We start from the raw sequence: 13943 nt of genomic DNA, 5'->3' as shown, positions 1-13943 counted from the left end.
ATGTGAACCAGATTATATGTGCCTTTTTAAAGATTCCGTATGTGGGGTTTTCTCATGAACATTTTGCTGTGTAATTTATGCCGACACCCGTTCCCCAATAGCTTCAGTGGTTATTTTATTTTAATTGCAAACTTACAAGTTACTGATTAAGAGCACCACAGAGTGGAAATCATATTGACAAGGAAAGCAGTCATCTCTCTTAAGCTTTTGCACCTTTAGCATTTCACACATCAGGACCTGTACTCAGGAAGCAGTGGAAGTCAAGGCAGTTTTTCCTGCAAGTTTAAATCAGTTTAGTGTTGGTGCTGTTTGTGTGATGAACCCACTCGGAGCCTCTGTGTGTTACGCTGATGTTGAGTGTCATTGTGAGTAACACTGATAGATCAGAGTGTCCACTTTTAAAGGGCTCAGGAACACCTCACCCGGTCTAGGAACACTACAATTCTTCCACAAAGACTAAGGTCATGCCAGTGCGAACAAAACCCTTAAACCGCCAGAGGGGTTGCCTATTTTTCAGATTTATTTCCTTCAGAATCCCTCAAAGCCTGGCGTCGGCTGCCAGATGTACCTGACTGTACAATGTCCAAAATCAGAAACCTAAAGTGAGCTCTGTACGTGGCTGCCATGGTATTTACTGTAGTTTGTGTGTCCATGCCGTGATACCAACTGGAACATGTTAGAGGGATGAAAGGATGAGAAGATGGATGGAAAAGATAGGACAGATCTGGGCATTACATGAAAGCAAGAGGGCAATACAGGCCCACGCAGTGGGGTGTTAAATAATGTTTTCATGTCCTCCCTCACAACAGATGGATGGCTTGTATGATCCCTGTCTATCTGTCTTCCTTGCTAATCTGATAGAGATACCTCCGAGTACCTTTATTTTCTCCGTCTCCGTCAAGGTATCTCTTCTTCTACCCTCATGGTGTCAGTTTGAGCTGCTTGGATGTGAGTGGAAATATGTGATTTAAAAAAAAAAAAAAAAAGCCGCTCCTGTGATCCATCTGATTACAAATGGGATTTGATGAATCTTAAATGCGTCAACTCACTTGTCTGCCAGCTGCTGTCATTTGACCCAATTGACGGAGGGTGGATTGCAGGCTTGACTGATAAACAATCACATTTCCAAAAAAGGGTGTACCTTTTTTTCTTTTCTTTTTTTCCCCCGAATAATATAGACATCGTAGAAGATTTTCTTATCAATTTTCACTGGAGGAATCCAGGTAAACATTAGGGTTATGCACATTTGAAAGAATAGGGGAATCCTCAAGCATTGTGCTGTTTGATTTCTCTTTATCGATTCCTGAGTGAAGTTTGGACCTCTTATGCATCCTTCTCCTCGCTGGTTACACACAAATGTCAATGCCTGTGTACAGTGTTTACGATATGGTCAACCAGACCAAAAAAAACCCCTCCAGCGCAGGGCAGACTGTCAGACAGAGAGCGAAAACACCCTGTCATCATAGCTGCCAGTTACAAGCTAACAAACAGCATAAACAAATAAAAGATGCTAACTACACTTACCATTCTGATACGTCTGCTATATGCCGATTTTATTGCACAGACCACGGCCATGGCTGAATCTCTCTGATGTTTCGAGCCGTCTTAATGCGCGCTGCTCTTTTACCGGTCAACCTACCAAGGTGGTACAATAGATGGACCCGTAGTAATGCTGTCTGATTGTTAAATGAGACATATCTTGCTCATTTTCAGGTTCATACTTGTATTTTTTGTTTCTACTAGAACATGTTTACAAGCCTGAGAAAAATATGGCACACCTTTGCAAAGGTAGTTCTCAAGCCGCGGGGTTACTCAGATTTGGGGTGGTTTATTCTTATTAGCCTACATATGACATAGGAAGGGGAGCCACATCTGAATGGTATGTTGAATCCCATGTTTTCTGATCTAGGCATCAAAAAAACTGCCTGGGTTGTCTTATTCCACAGTTTGTGGGTTGGTAGGCACTCCAGATACCCCAAATCTATGTGCACATGCACTGACAAAGTGAGTTTTTCCTGATATGTCCCCTTTAATGGAAATGAGTGGGGGCTTGGTCGAGATATGTAAGGGGAAACACTGAAACCACAGAATATCTTGCATTTATTGAGGAGGAGGAGGCCAGCCACCTTGGGGAGAAACCTCATTACTGATGTTTATATTCATAGTCTGAGCATAAAGCATATGTGATTTTTGGCCCGAAGAGCTTTGTTTTGAGTCTCTGCTCTCTCGTTGCTACCATGGTCTGATACAGCAGCCACAGTCCTTTTAGCTGTTGCGCCTGATGGCCAGTCTCACAACCCTTTGAGGCCCTTGAGTTCTTAATTACGACAGCAATCCAAATGTTTTAATAATTATCACAAGGCTCCAAACAAAGATAGAAGACTAAAAACGCTTTATTCTGTTTATTCTGGAGTGTGGGGGGAAAATGCAGGAGAAATATATGTAGCAAACATGTGGTTTGGTTATTCTGAATCACTGCGTTGTCCTGTACCTTGTGACTTACAATGGGGGATCATACATGTATGTTTCTCTGCCATCCCATCATATGTGAGGCTGTATGAACACAGCTTAGAGAGATATTCTTTCACAACCCTAAATTATACGTTGCTTCTTTCTGGTTTTATGTTACACTGGGGTATTGTGAGCTTGCCAATACTGCAGTTACACAGCTTCCACAAGCTGTATCATCACTGTATCTTATCTGCCAGATTATATTTATTTGCCTATCCCTGTATTTACAGAGTCTGACAAATCCTGTAATTTGCATACATATGTTGTATGGTTTTATGTGGTGTGAAAAGGAAATGGTTTTGGCCTGATCAAAAGAACTGTTTGATCTTGCTTAAGTTTAACAGTGGACGGCAGCCAACCAAATACAGGCCCACCTGGCTGTACACACAGACACACACACACACACACAGACACACACACACACACACACACACACACACACACACACACACACACACACACACACACACACACACACACACACACACACACACACACACACACACACACACACGCACGCACACACGCACGATAATTTACTCTTTATTTTTTAATTTTTCTGTCAGAGGAAGCGTTCTCCGCCCAGCATAATGGTCTGAAGGAGGAGAAAGAATCCTTAACCAAGCTGCAGAAGGAATGCACTGCCAAGAGGTATGTGTGACCCTGTTATTATCTATTGCTTTGTGTCTGCATAGAAAACTTTTTCAAATGCATTTATCCTCGTCAGACATTACCCAGAGCCCCCTAAATGATGTGACCCAACGTGTTGCTCAACCGTATTAAACTGTGATGGGACTACACCCTACTCCTTGCCTCCCACCTTGCTCTGTCAAAACAAGGCGATGTTTTTGCGGCTGGCACTGCCTATGTATGTGTGCTCACCGGAGAGAAGCCTATTGGCCCTGTGTTTGCTTTGGCCTACGGGGAGACATGTTCGGCTGGTGCCGACCCTGGATCCAGCTTTGTTTGTCTGAGAAGTGCCTGGCATTCTCAGAGGGTAAACCAGAGCCCCAGGAAGGCCAGCAGGGGCCAAGAGACCCAGCAGACAGGAAATTAACACCGACACTCGTACATCTGCCCAACATCCATTCTTTGGAAATATCTCTGTCGTCGATATTTTTTTCATGGAAATTTTTCTTTTTATTTAACTTATTTTTTAAACTTTTAACTAGGGGAAAAGTTATGCTCAGCATGCACACTTTTTTCAGCCTTTCCACATTCCTGTTTAATATTACACGGCTGCTGTTGAACAGCTTATCTCACTAAATTGAGGCTGAAAGGCATCAGGTAGTTATAGTATCTTTAGTTGTTGAGTTGAGGGTGCTTTTTGAAAACCTAAAAAGACTTAACTTTGCCTTTCTAGAACACAATAGTCTACATGACGGTGTTAAACCAACTCCTCTTTGGTCACCAGTGGTTAAAAGGAACTAAATACTACTCGAGTACTGTACTTTTTATCATACAATTTTGATGTTTTTATGTATTTCCATTATGCTACTTTATACTTCTATTCCAATACATTTCAGAGGGAAATGTACTTTGTTAGCCTGACAAGCCAGACCCACATCCAGATGTTGGGTCTGGGAACTCACCATTGGCAGAGCTCAATCCAAGGGGCGGGATAAACGGTTGTCTTTCAAATTCCCTCTGCACACAATAGGATAGCGCTACAACCAACCAGAGCAACGCTTCTTTGTTTTCAAGTAGCAGGGAATTCACGCGGAACCGTTGCAACTCTGCCGTCAGCCCGCCCACCGACTCTATACACGATGTGATTGGCCTGACTAGAGTTCTAGAGGGTTTTTCCAGCTCGCAAGCCAACGGAGAGTTGCTAGACTGAACAATGGCTGCAAATTACATTTGCTGTCGCTAGGGTGCGTCTAGATTTCTAGGCTAGAATTTCAAAAAACATGATTTGCTAATGAAATACAGTGTTTAAACCAGTGGTTACCAACCAGGGGTTGTCTGTTTTGGGAAAGCAGTTTGTGAAGGGCTTGCACCTTGGGCTTAACCAATCAGATGAGGAAAGGCCTGCTGGACACATAAGTGATTTCAGGTTCAAACGACCATTACACACCAATCTGTCTCTTTCATAAAGCAGCCGCACACTGGGAAAGGGAAATGCCAAGAGACTGCTTACCACAGGCAAAGCCAAATGGGAAATTCAAGTGTAAGGCGAGAAGCATGGATGGGAGGGTGCATCACATTCAATAGCCATTTACCCCCTAAAATCTCTTTTCATCTGCATGAAATGATGGGCTATTACCTACAAGTAAGGGTGTTATATTGTAGAGGACACTCACACACCATTCATACAAAGCAGCCAATCATCTGTGTTACTCAGACATAAGCAGTCACAGGAATAGCTGTGCATACATCCTGGACAACTCTTGTTATATTTACTCTTTTAAATTTTTTTTAGCTTCAGAGATGTAATAGATGTTTTACATTTGGAATGGGTTTCACACAACTCAATAACTAGTTCATTGTACATACACATTCTCATTATCCATATAATTATAATAATATAATAATAATTCTTTTCTTTCTTTCTAAAGCAACCTTTACAGCCGTAGTTTTTAAATCTCCTGCACTCACGGCATAGGTTCCCTCTGTGATATTATATTACTGTTGGATGTGGAAGAGACATCTAACAGGGCATTTGTTTTTTAGCACATCGACAATGTTTCGAACGGCTTCAACATCATTCCGTTTACTTGTACAAGAATCCTTGGATTGTAATTCAGCACATAGGGTTTCTACTAGTCATTCAATCATTCAAGTTTTTCTTAAAATTCGGCACAGGGGAAATCAGGCCAATGTATTATTTTCTCTGAAATGATTAGGTATTTTATTATATCTCTATGATGGTATGATAAATGATAAACTCTCCTCTCTGTTCGTCGTGAATCGTTTATATGGTCACCAACTTTAATTACCTTAATGCACGTGTCAAACTCAAGGCCCGCGGGCCATATCCCGTCCCTCGCAGATTTTGATCCGTCCTGCATATCAATTTAGGTTCACAAGACATTGTGGCCTACGTAGTTTTTGTCGCTTTACCTGGCGCTTTTGTCCCCTTTCACTGAAGTTTTTGTCACTTTTTCCTTAATGCCTCAAAGTTGGTCCCTGGGGAGCAGTAACTAGCCTGGATGATTTCTACCGCTCATTTCCACTTCCTCCCATCACTTCCAACTACAATACTTCCCCTATGATCTCATCTCTGCTTTTTCTCTAGTCCTTCCTTTGCCTTACGTCTTCCAGTGTCCTCCACTCGTAACTACAGCTTGTGTCTCCTTCTGCCTGCCGGTTACTCACTGTGTCGTCCTTGTGTCTGGTTTTGTGTCCCCAGAGAGCAGTTCCTCAAGTCCAACGCCCAGCTCACCTTCCGCTGCCGCCAGCTCCTCTCTGAGCTTTCCTACATCTACCCCATTGATGTGGTAAGGTCAACCTGATGGTGCAGTACACTGCTGCGCAACACATTGTTGACAAGGCAACTGCACAGAATTCTCTGGTTACAGAACCAAGGCTTTGATCAAGCAGAAATGGTGCAGATAGTTCTGCGTGCCCTAGTTCAAAAAGGAATGCTCAGATCATCCAGAGTCATCACCTATCTGTTTAACGTGCCTCACTGATAAATATTACAGTCACTCTGTTTTCTGAAACATTTTGGCATAAGAACTAAACACTTTAAATGATGACACTACTGCACAATGGTGGAATGATTTAAAGCAAGTGCCTCTGCCAGTGGCAAAGGTAGTGTTTCGTCCCACACAGGATTTCATCTTGTCTGGGTCCGTTTGTGTCCGATCATTGTCTTTAACATGAAACTTGTTTTTTATCCACAGGCTAATCAGTCCGATTATGTCATCTGCGGAGTGAAGCTGCCAAACTCTGAAGATTTTCAAGGTAAGTTATTATTCACCTGTTTGTGTGTTTCAGGGTTACAGGGTGATGGGCTGTGGTAGGGAATGCTAAACAAATGTTTTGCCTTTGCTTTAATGTCGTGGTTATGTGTAAATGTTTGGTGAATAGAAGCCAATTTAATGTTCTGATGATCTCATAGATGCAGTATCTATGATATCATAACTTTGGCTGCTATACATGGCAGTTAGGCATAACTGTGCTAAGGTATTACAGTCTTTAACATGCATAAATGACATGATTTTATAATTACCGGTATGTCATTTTAATACATAAAAGACATAATGACATAATTGTATCATCTGTCGTTTTACTAGCTGGGAAAGGTTGGCATTCCTCTTAACTCTGGCTAGTTTTATACAGTAATGACACAATCCCACATAGCAACATGCCTTGCCTCACGTACTGTTTGTGAGATGAGTGGGCAATAATTGAGCACATATGTAATCCCTTTACTGCAGCAAAGACAGTCTTTAAATTCTAATTAACAAGCATGCACGCACAAAGCTTCCTGGGTGTGTTTTTATCAAGTTTTTTGTTTGTTTGTATTATTCTTCTCCTTTCTCCCCTCGTCCATGCAGTAAAAAAAATGATAAAATTAATTAATACAATTAAATTAAAACGTGTTTCTATAATGCAGAGTGCCTACAAAGTGGAGGTAGAAGACCTCACATACTAATATAGCTAAAAACAAATAAAATGGAAGATTGGACTCTTGGAATCTAGAAAAAGTTTGGAGACAGACAGACAGACAGACAGACAGACAGACAGACAGACACACACACTAGGAACTAGGTTGGTTTTGCATTCTTCCGTTTTTTTGAACACTTAGCCTTTCTGATCTGTTGTTGGATGCCGATGGAGGAGTTGTTAGGTCTACCACTGTCTTATAGAGTCTTTTCAAAAGACACACAGCCACAATAACCACATGGTTTCATATCAAAGACACAGTATTAGGCGCTGCAGAAAAGTTTTGTCAGCATGCAGTTTCAGCCACAAAGCCCTTGTTATCATGTTGGTGTGGTAGGTTAGAGTAAGGGTCACGCTGTACTGTATGTGTCGTGATAAATGGGGTTTGCTGTCACAGCGAGGGAAACTTGACGACTTTACGACCTTTCAGTGGCTCAGATGAATGGTTAGCTTTGGTCCGCAGCACTTGTCTAATCCCGAGAACACACTCGCCACTGTCCACTCAACATTCTCCAGCTCCCCTTCCTCACAGCTGGTGAGACCCAGCAGGCCTCTGAACCCATAATTCAGAAATACCTCTCCCAATCTCCTCCGCTCCCTGCTGTCACACTCCACCTGTTATCATCATTTAGGAGCACAGTGAAGTGCACCGTAGTGACAGCCAGACCATTTGTGTTTGCAGCAATCACTTGTTCCCATAAGGTGGAGGCCTGTGTCTGCTTCTGCCTCCCAGTCCTGCGTAGGTGGACACCTAGCAGTGAGTAAACAACTGAGCATGTGCCGTGGCAGAAGATAGAAGGCCTAACAGAGAACATCCTAATGCATTTACTGCTAACTACCTTTGCCCTCCTGGTCAGGTGGCTTGTGGTGTGTGGAATGTAGAGAAGAGCTGTTATGCAATCCAGGTAGCCATTCACATTCACCCTCTAACATAACCGCAGTGACCATTAGACATCTTGCAAAGGGCAGTACAACATGCAGAGACCTTTGAAAGAGAGTAGGGCTGGGTATAAAAAATATATATATATATATATATATATATATATATATATATATTTTTTTTTAAACGCTTCAAAGTTAGAAAACATTTAGGCGAGGAAAAAAATGGACATTTTAAAAGGGGTCCCTTGGACTCTCACCTCAAGATATCTGAATGAAACTCACTGTAGAGTCTGTAAAGTTGCACTTTACTATGTTGAGTGCTGTAATGTGTAGAGCTGTAACAATTCCAAATTAAAGCTGCAAGCAGCGTTGGATGGGCCCTCGCACCTCCTTGCGCGTTGGGGTTACTGGCGGACGCTGCTCCTTGCGACCGTGCATTTGCGCGGCACTCAGAAACTGCAAATCGTCACCAATGAAAAGGGAACTCCCTGCTGAGTTCAATGATATCTCACATAAGACTCTACGTCATACAGTTGTTTAGCTGTGAAAGGGGGCGTGATTAAAGCATAGGGGGCGGGCCAAACCATGACCAATGAAAATGGAACTCTGCTGAGTTCAATGATACCTCACTCAAGACTCTACCTTAAACTGTTCAAAAGCCATAAAAGGGGTCGTGGACTGGGTCTATGGGCGTAGTTAAAGTATAGGGGGCGGCTCATTATCACATGTAGACCACACATTATAAGTTTCATGTAAATATAATATTGGCCTGGACTCTTGTTGATTGTGGGAAATTTCAAGCAGAATGGACAATGTACACTGCCACTTTGTCGTTCATCGCTAAACACTCAAAATGGCCGCCATGCCACGCCCACACCGTTTGACGAAAAGTTTTGCTTTTAATAACTTTTCATCTTTAAGGTGTTGAGATGGCACACACCAAATTTGAAGTCCATCGGATGAGTTCTGTAGGAGGAGTTCATTAAAGTATAGCACCTTGACTTTTAGGTCTGCTTCCTGTTGCCACTAGGGGTCGCTATGACTTTGAGTAAATATCGGCCTGCAGATGTCGTCAGGGTTGGACTCTTATGAATCCTGAAAAGTTTCGAGCCAATTGGACAATGTACACTCAAGTTACACCCACTTCCTGTTTCGATGGCGAAACGCACAAAATGGCCGCCACGCCCTATGACGAAAAGTTTTTATTTTAATAACTTTTCATCTCTAAGGTCTTAAGATGGCACAGACCAAATTTGAAGTTGATCAGATGAAATCTCTAGGAGGAGTTTGATAAAGTACGACATGTGGAAATGGCCAAAATCGCACTAATTTCAAACTTTCAATTCAAAATGGCGGACTTCCTGTTGGGTTTAGAGTATGGCTCCAATGAGCTTTTTTGTACGTCTTGACATGCTACATATGTGTACCAAGTTTGTTAGTCTACGTTAAACGTACTGCAGTGGCTAATTTTTTTTTTTATTTTGTAGGGGCGCTAGCGAGCCATTTTTGTGCGCCTATTCCCAAAATCCTTAAAATACGTACATTTTCAAAAGGCTTGATGCGACCGCCAATTTTGGTGAGTTTTTGAGTATGTCAAGCCCCTCAAAAAGGCAATTCATTTGCCGGGAAAATAATTCCTTCAGTTTGAATAGGGCCTTCGCCACTGTTAGCGCTTGGGCCCTAATTAGTATCGCAACTGAAATATCCCAAATCGACCTTGTGGACCGGAATCATATCGATTCAGGAAATCGGTGGCGATACCCAGCCCTAAATAAGAGGATAGAGAAGCATGCGTTTAACTCTCCATTTTACCCCATTGCTCACCCCTGCTCTCATTTGTGTGAGGTCTGCTCCATCAAGTCCAGAACTGTCTGGATGGGTACTGAGGTCAGTTCAAGAAGGCCTACAGTGGAGGATTCCACTTTAGAGACCAGGATCAGGGTCAGTTGGATTCCTAATCCTACTGGGAGGGGGGTCAAAGTGGAACAGAGTGGCACTCTGCTCAGGCTCTTCAGTCTTACATGTAACTAAGCTTTTCCTTGTCAGCTCAGCCTGACAAGATTTCAGCAGTCTCCACTTGCACCCTAAGGTGTCCTTTAGTTGACGTGATATTCCTGACTGTTAGTGTGTAGCATCACCCAAAAGCACCAGAGGCCAGGTGCTTTACTCCAGGTGCTTGTGGTGCTATGGACTAGGAAAATGCCGGAAAAGTAATGGTATAACGCAGGCTTTCTGTGTTAAAAGATCACTTGTATGAGCCAAGGAGTATACCACTTACTATTGCCATAGTCTATTATTTCATTAAGATAGAAACCACGGTGATTTGAAGTCTTTGCCTCAAGCAGTGTCCTGCTGCTCTTTTGAGAATGTGAAACCACTTAGTGTGTTGTCTTGGAACCATTCCTCCTACTTAAAGCGAGATTCTTTGCTGTCAGAAATGTTCACAAAGGCATCCAGTTTTCCAGTCTAAAAGTTATTTGGGCTCAGAGGGGATAGTTATACGTGATGCTTTTGCTTCTCAAGCACAAATCTGTGAGAAATTGGGTATCCCACTGCAGCCAATGTTTTGTTGGCACTTTGTGTGCTGTGCCACATTTTGTATTGCTTTTCAAAAACACTATCCCACATGAATGCAAGTGCTCTTCTTCCTGAGGACACAAACTATGGTTTGATGTTTATACATTTTTGTTTGGATTCACAAGATGTGGACATGGTGTATGTAAACACAATTTTTCTTCTCTCCATGTAATTAAAGTGAAAGTCCAAACAAAACAGACATTGTTGTGTGCTTTGGAATTCCTGGTGTAAAAAAAAGACTTTTGTTTAGAATTTAATTTGCATTAGATTATACTCTTAGAGGCTTTGGTGTGATGTCAATAACATTAAAAGTCCATTGATGGAATAACAAGTACACCATTGTTGCTCTGCTTAACATCACTTGTCTAATGTGTGATCACTGGGACTCCTTTTCTACTTTGTGTCCTGCAGCTAAGGATGATGGGAGCGTGGCAGTCGCCCTGGGTTACACGTCGCACCTGGTCCTGATGATCTCGTGCTTCCTGCAGATCCCTCTTCGGTATCCGGTGATCCACAAGGGTTCACGCTCCTCCATCAAGGACACCATCACTGACAGACTCACTGAGAAGGAGCGAGAGTAAGTAGGCTCAATTCTTCACATGGAAAAACCAACAAAAGAATAGGGAACATCTCATCTTAACATGCATCTCTTTCATCACAAATGCACGTATCACACATCCTGGTGTATAGGTTTGTCTTCTGTACAAATAGATTGTTCTAAATTCTCAGGGTGCTCTTTACTTTCTTGAAGTGAAATCACTTTGAAATCAAGATTCAGATATATCATATAAAAGCTGAGGACACAGGGTCAACACTTCCATTGGTAAATAGTCTCGCATTGCCAGACCTTCCACCACAGTGCTGCGGAGGAGGGTCTGGCTAGTCCACACAGCATTCCGGGATGAGAGAAAAACATGCTCTGGTTTATTGGCATTTCTTTAAACCAATCACAATTGTCTTGGGCGGCGGACGGAAACACGGTGCCGCTGCAAAATAGTCTCAGGAAGGAACTTGTTTTGGTGGTAGAAGTAAAAAGTAGTTTTAGTCGTGCAACAGAAAACTCAGATTGGACAGATAGTCTAGCTAGCTGTCTGGATTTACCCTGCAGAGATCTGAGGAGTAGTTAACCATAGTCCTCAGAAATCCACCGAGCCATTTTTGCGCGCCTATTCCCGAAACCCTTAAAATACGTAGATTTTCACCAGAATTGATGCGACCGCCAATTTTGGTGAGTTTTTGAGTATGTTAAGCCCCTCAAAAAGGCAATTAATTTGCCGGATGAAGGAATAATAATTCCTTCAGTTTCGCCGCTGTCGGCGCTCGGGCCCTAATTACAAAATAATGCAACACCTTTTTATATTTACTTTTATCTAACTACACAGTAAGTTAGTCAGCATCCTGTTGTGTGAATCATTATATATTTTTTAAGATAAACCATCAATGTGTGGGCACATGGTAATTGGATTTTTAGTGTCAAAAAAGAAGAAGAAAAAGTCCCACCTTGCTGTGGAAATGATTTTATTTATCCGACATTTCAACCACTAGTTATATTGGTGAGATTGTGTTGACGTTTCCAGTCCTGCCAACCTGTACGCATTTTGCGTAGTAGATATGCATTTTGACATAAAAATACGGTGATACGATTTGTCACTTTAAACTACGCGAAAATCAGGTGACTGCTTTGAGTTCACTCGTTGACGTGCAGTAGCCGTCTCAGTCTAACACTTGATGGTAGTAGGCTAAAACAGCGTAGCAGCCACGAGCATGCTGGGAAGAAAAAAAAATAAAGAAGAGTTCGACTAATCACAGCATCGGGTTCCTTCCTCTTAAATGTCAAGCGGGGATATCGGCTACTGATAGCAAAACGAAAGCATCAAATGCAAGTTTTATTCCTCTCTCATTCCCGTTTAGTTTGGTTGGTTTCTCCAAGGAAGGACGGTGCTTGCAAAGGTAAACAGGTTTGATGTAGAAAGGTGAAATTGTGAAATGAATTAATTTACGTAGCCTACCTGTCAACTTTAGAGAAATATTTAACACGAATAACGATAACCTAGTTCCGTTAGGCTACCTAATTTCCTAAACAGCTTGCTTGTTTGCCAGGCGTTTAAATGGGCGTAACGTTAACGTTACACTATATTTTTTTGTCTATGGTAAAAACTTCAGACCCATAAAGATCTAAAATACGTCCCAGGATGAAAAATAGTCTACCGACGTTTCCCACGTATTGTTCGTGTTTGTTAAACGTGACTTTTTCATTGTAGCCTAGGCAGTACAAAGCATCACGAAAAAGAATTATAGGAATTGTATAGTAGGCCAATTTTGGAACAATATTATAGTAATCTTATAGAAATAGGCTACTATAGGCCTAGTATTTTGGGACATACTATAAAAGTATTACAGTATTTTGGGACATACTATAGAAGTATTATAAGACGGTAGGCTACTGTAGGAACATTATGGAGGTTAAGGTTATTATAGAGATCATAAGTAACCTGGGCTATGACTAATGACTACGTCCTAGGACCAGGTGAAGTGATTGATAAGCATGTGAACTAAACGATACACTGTACTGATGCCCAACCAGCCAAAATGACATCAAAGACAACACTAATGGCACATTTTTTCCACGTGCGTGGCGCCATGTTCATCAACCTGAACTTCGACAATAAATAAGTAAGTTGCTACTCAAAAACGTTTTTCAAGGTTGACAGGTCTGCGTTTCCCTTGTTGCCAATGCCATCACAAGCGTGGATAATGTTCTCTTATTCCATTGTCTGACTTGTAGTATTGCCACAAAATCTCCCAAAACTGGCGCAATCTTTACTTGCATATTGAGGAGAGCTAAAATTGGTTGTATGTTCGCTCAGTAGTTTTGTAGAATTCCCATAATTAAATACTAAATAATCTAATCATAATTTTGTTGTAAATGCGTCTCTGCTAGATATTTTTCACTATCTCATTGTGCTCACAGAGAAGTCCACTGCTTGTTTATTCAAATACTCCGTGGAAAAGAATGGCCGTTAGATGAAAGGAGCATTAATCAGACATCTCAGTTGGTGCTCCTTTCCAACTGCAACAGCCGAGATTTTAAAAAAGCGTTTTAACCTCTGTTAGACTTAACACTGTTAACGAGAAAGTACATAATCGCGGCTTAATCATTACACTGTTCTTTTATTTCCACCACGTTTATCACACTTTTAGTAATCCATCAAACCATAAGAGCCACATCAAAGAACTCAGTGCTGCCAGATTTCAAAGACCTGGGATCTTGTAGTCAATAAATCGCCAGCCTTGTTATACTGTTATTCTCTTTGAGGCCCTATTTTTAAGTTTTCAACAGATCATAAATTTAGATATTT

The 13943-nt window shown here is 41.7% G+C and overlaps 1 protein-coding gene across 1 annotated transcript in view; it reads left to right on the top strand.

Annotated features, from left to right (window-relative positions):
- The window catches only part of uvrag (UV radiation resistance associated gene), a 97435-nt gene that overhangs the window by 32923 nt on the left and 50569 nt on the right, over positions 1-13943 (top strand). The window contains exons 9-12 of the mRNA XM_031310848.2: positions 3078-3162; positions 5864-5951; positions 6360-6420; positions 10996-11161. Coding sequence (XP_031166708.1) covers positions 3078-3162; positions 5864-5951; positions 6360-6420; positions 10996-11161 — 400 coding nt within the window. The remainder of the gene's footprint in view (positions 1-3077; positions 3163-5863; positions 5952-6359; positions 6421-10995; positions 11162-13943) is intronic.

This window comes from Sander lucioperca, chromosome 13 (assembly GCF_008315115.2).
Source record: "Sander lucioperca isolate FBNREF2018 chromosome 13, SLUC_FBN_1.2, whole genome shotgun sequence".
Taxonomy (NCBI): domain Eukaryota; kingdom Metazoa; phylum Chordata; class Actinopteri; order Perciformes; family Percidae; genus Sander; species Sander lucioperca.
Note: the sequence above shows the minus strand (reverse complement) of the source record. Positions and strands in the feature narration are given on the sequence as shown.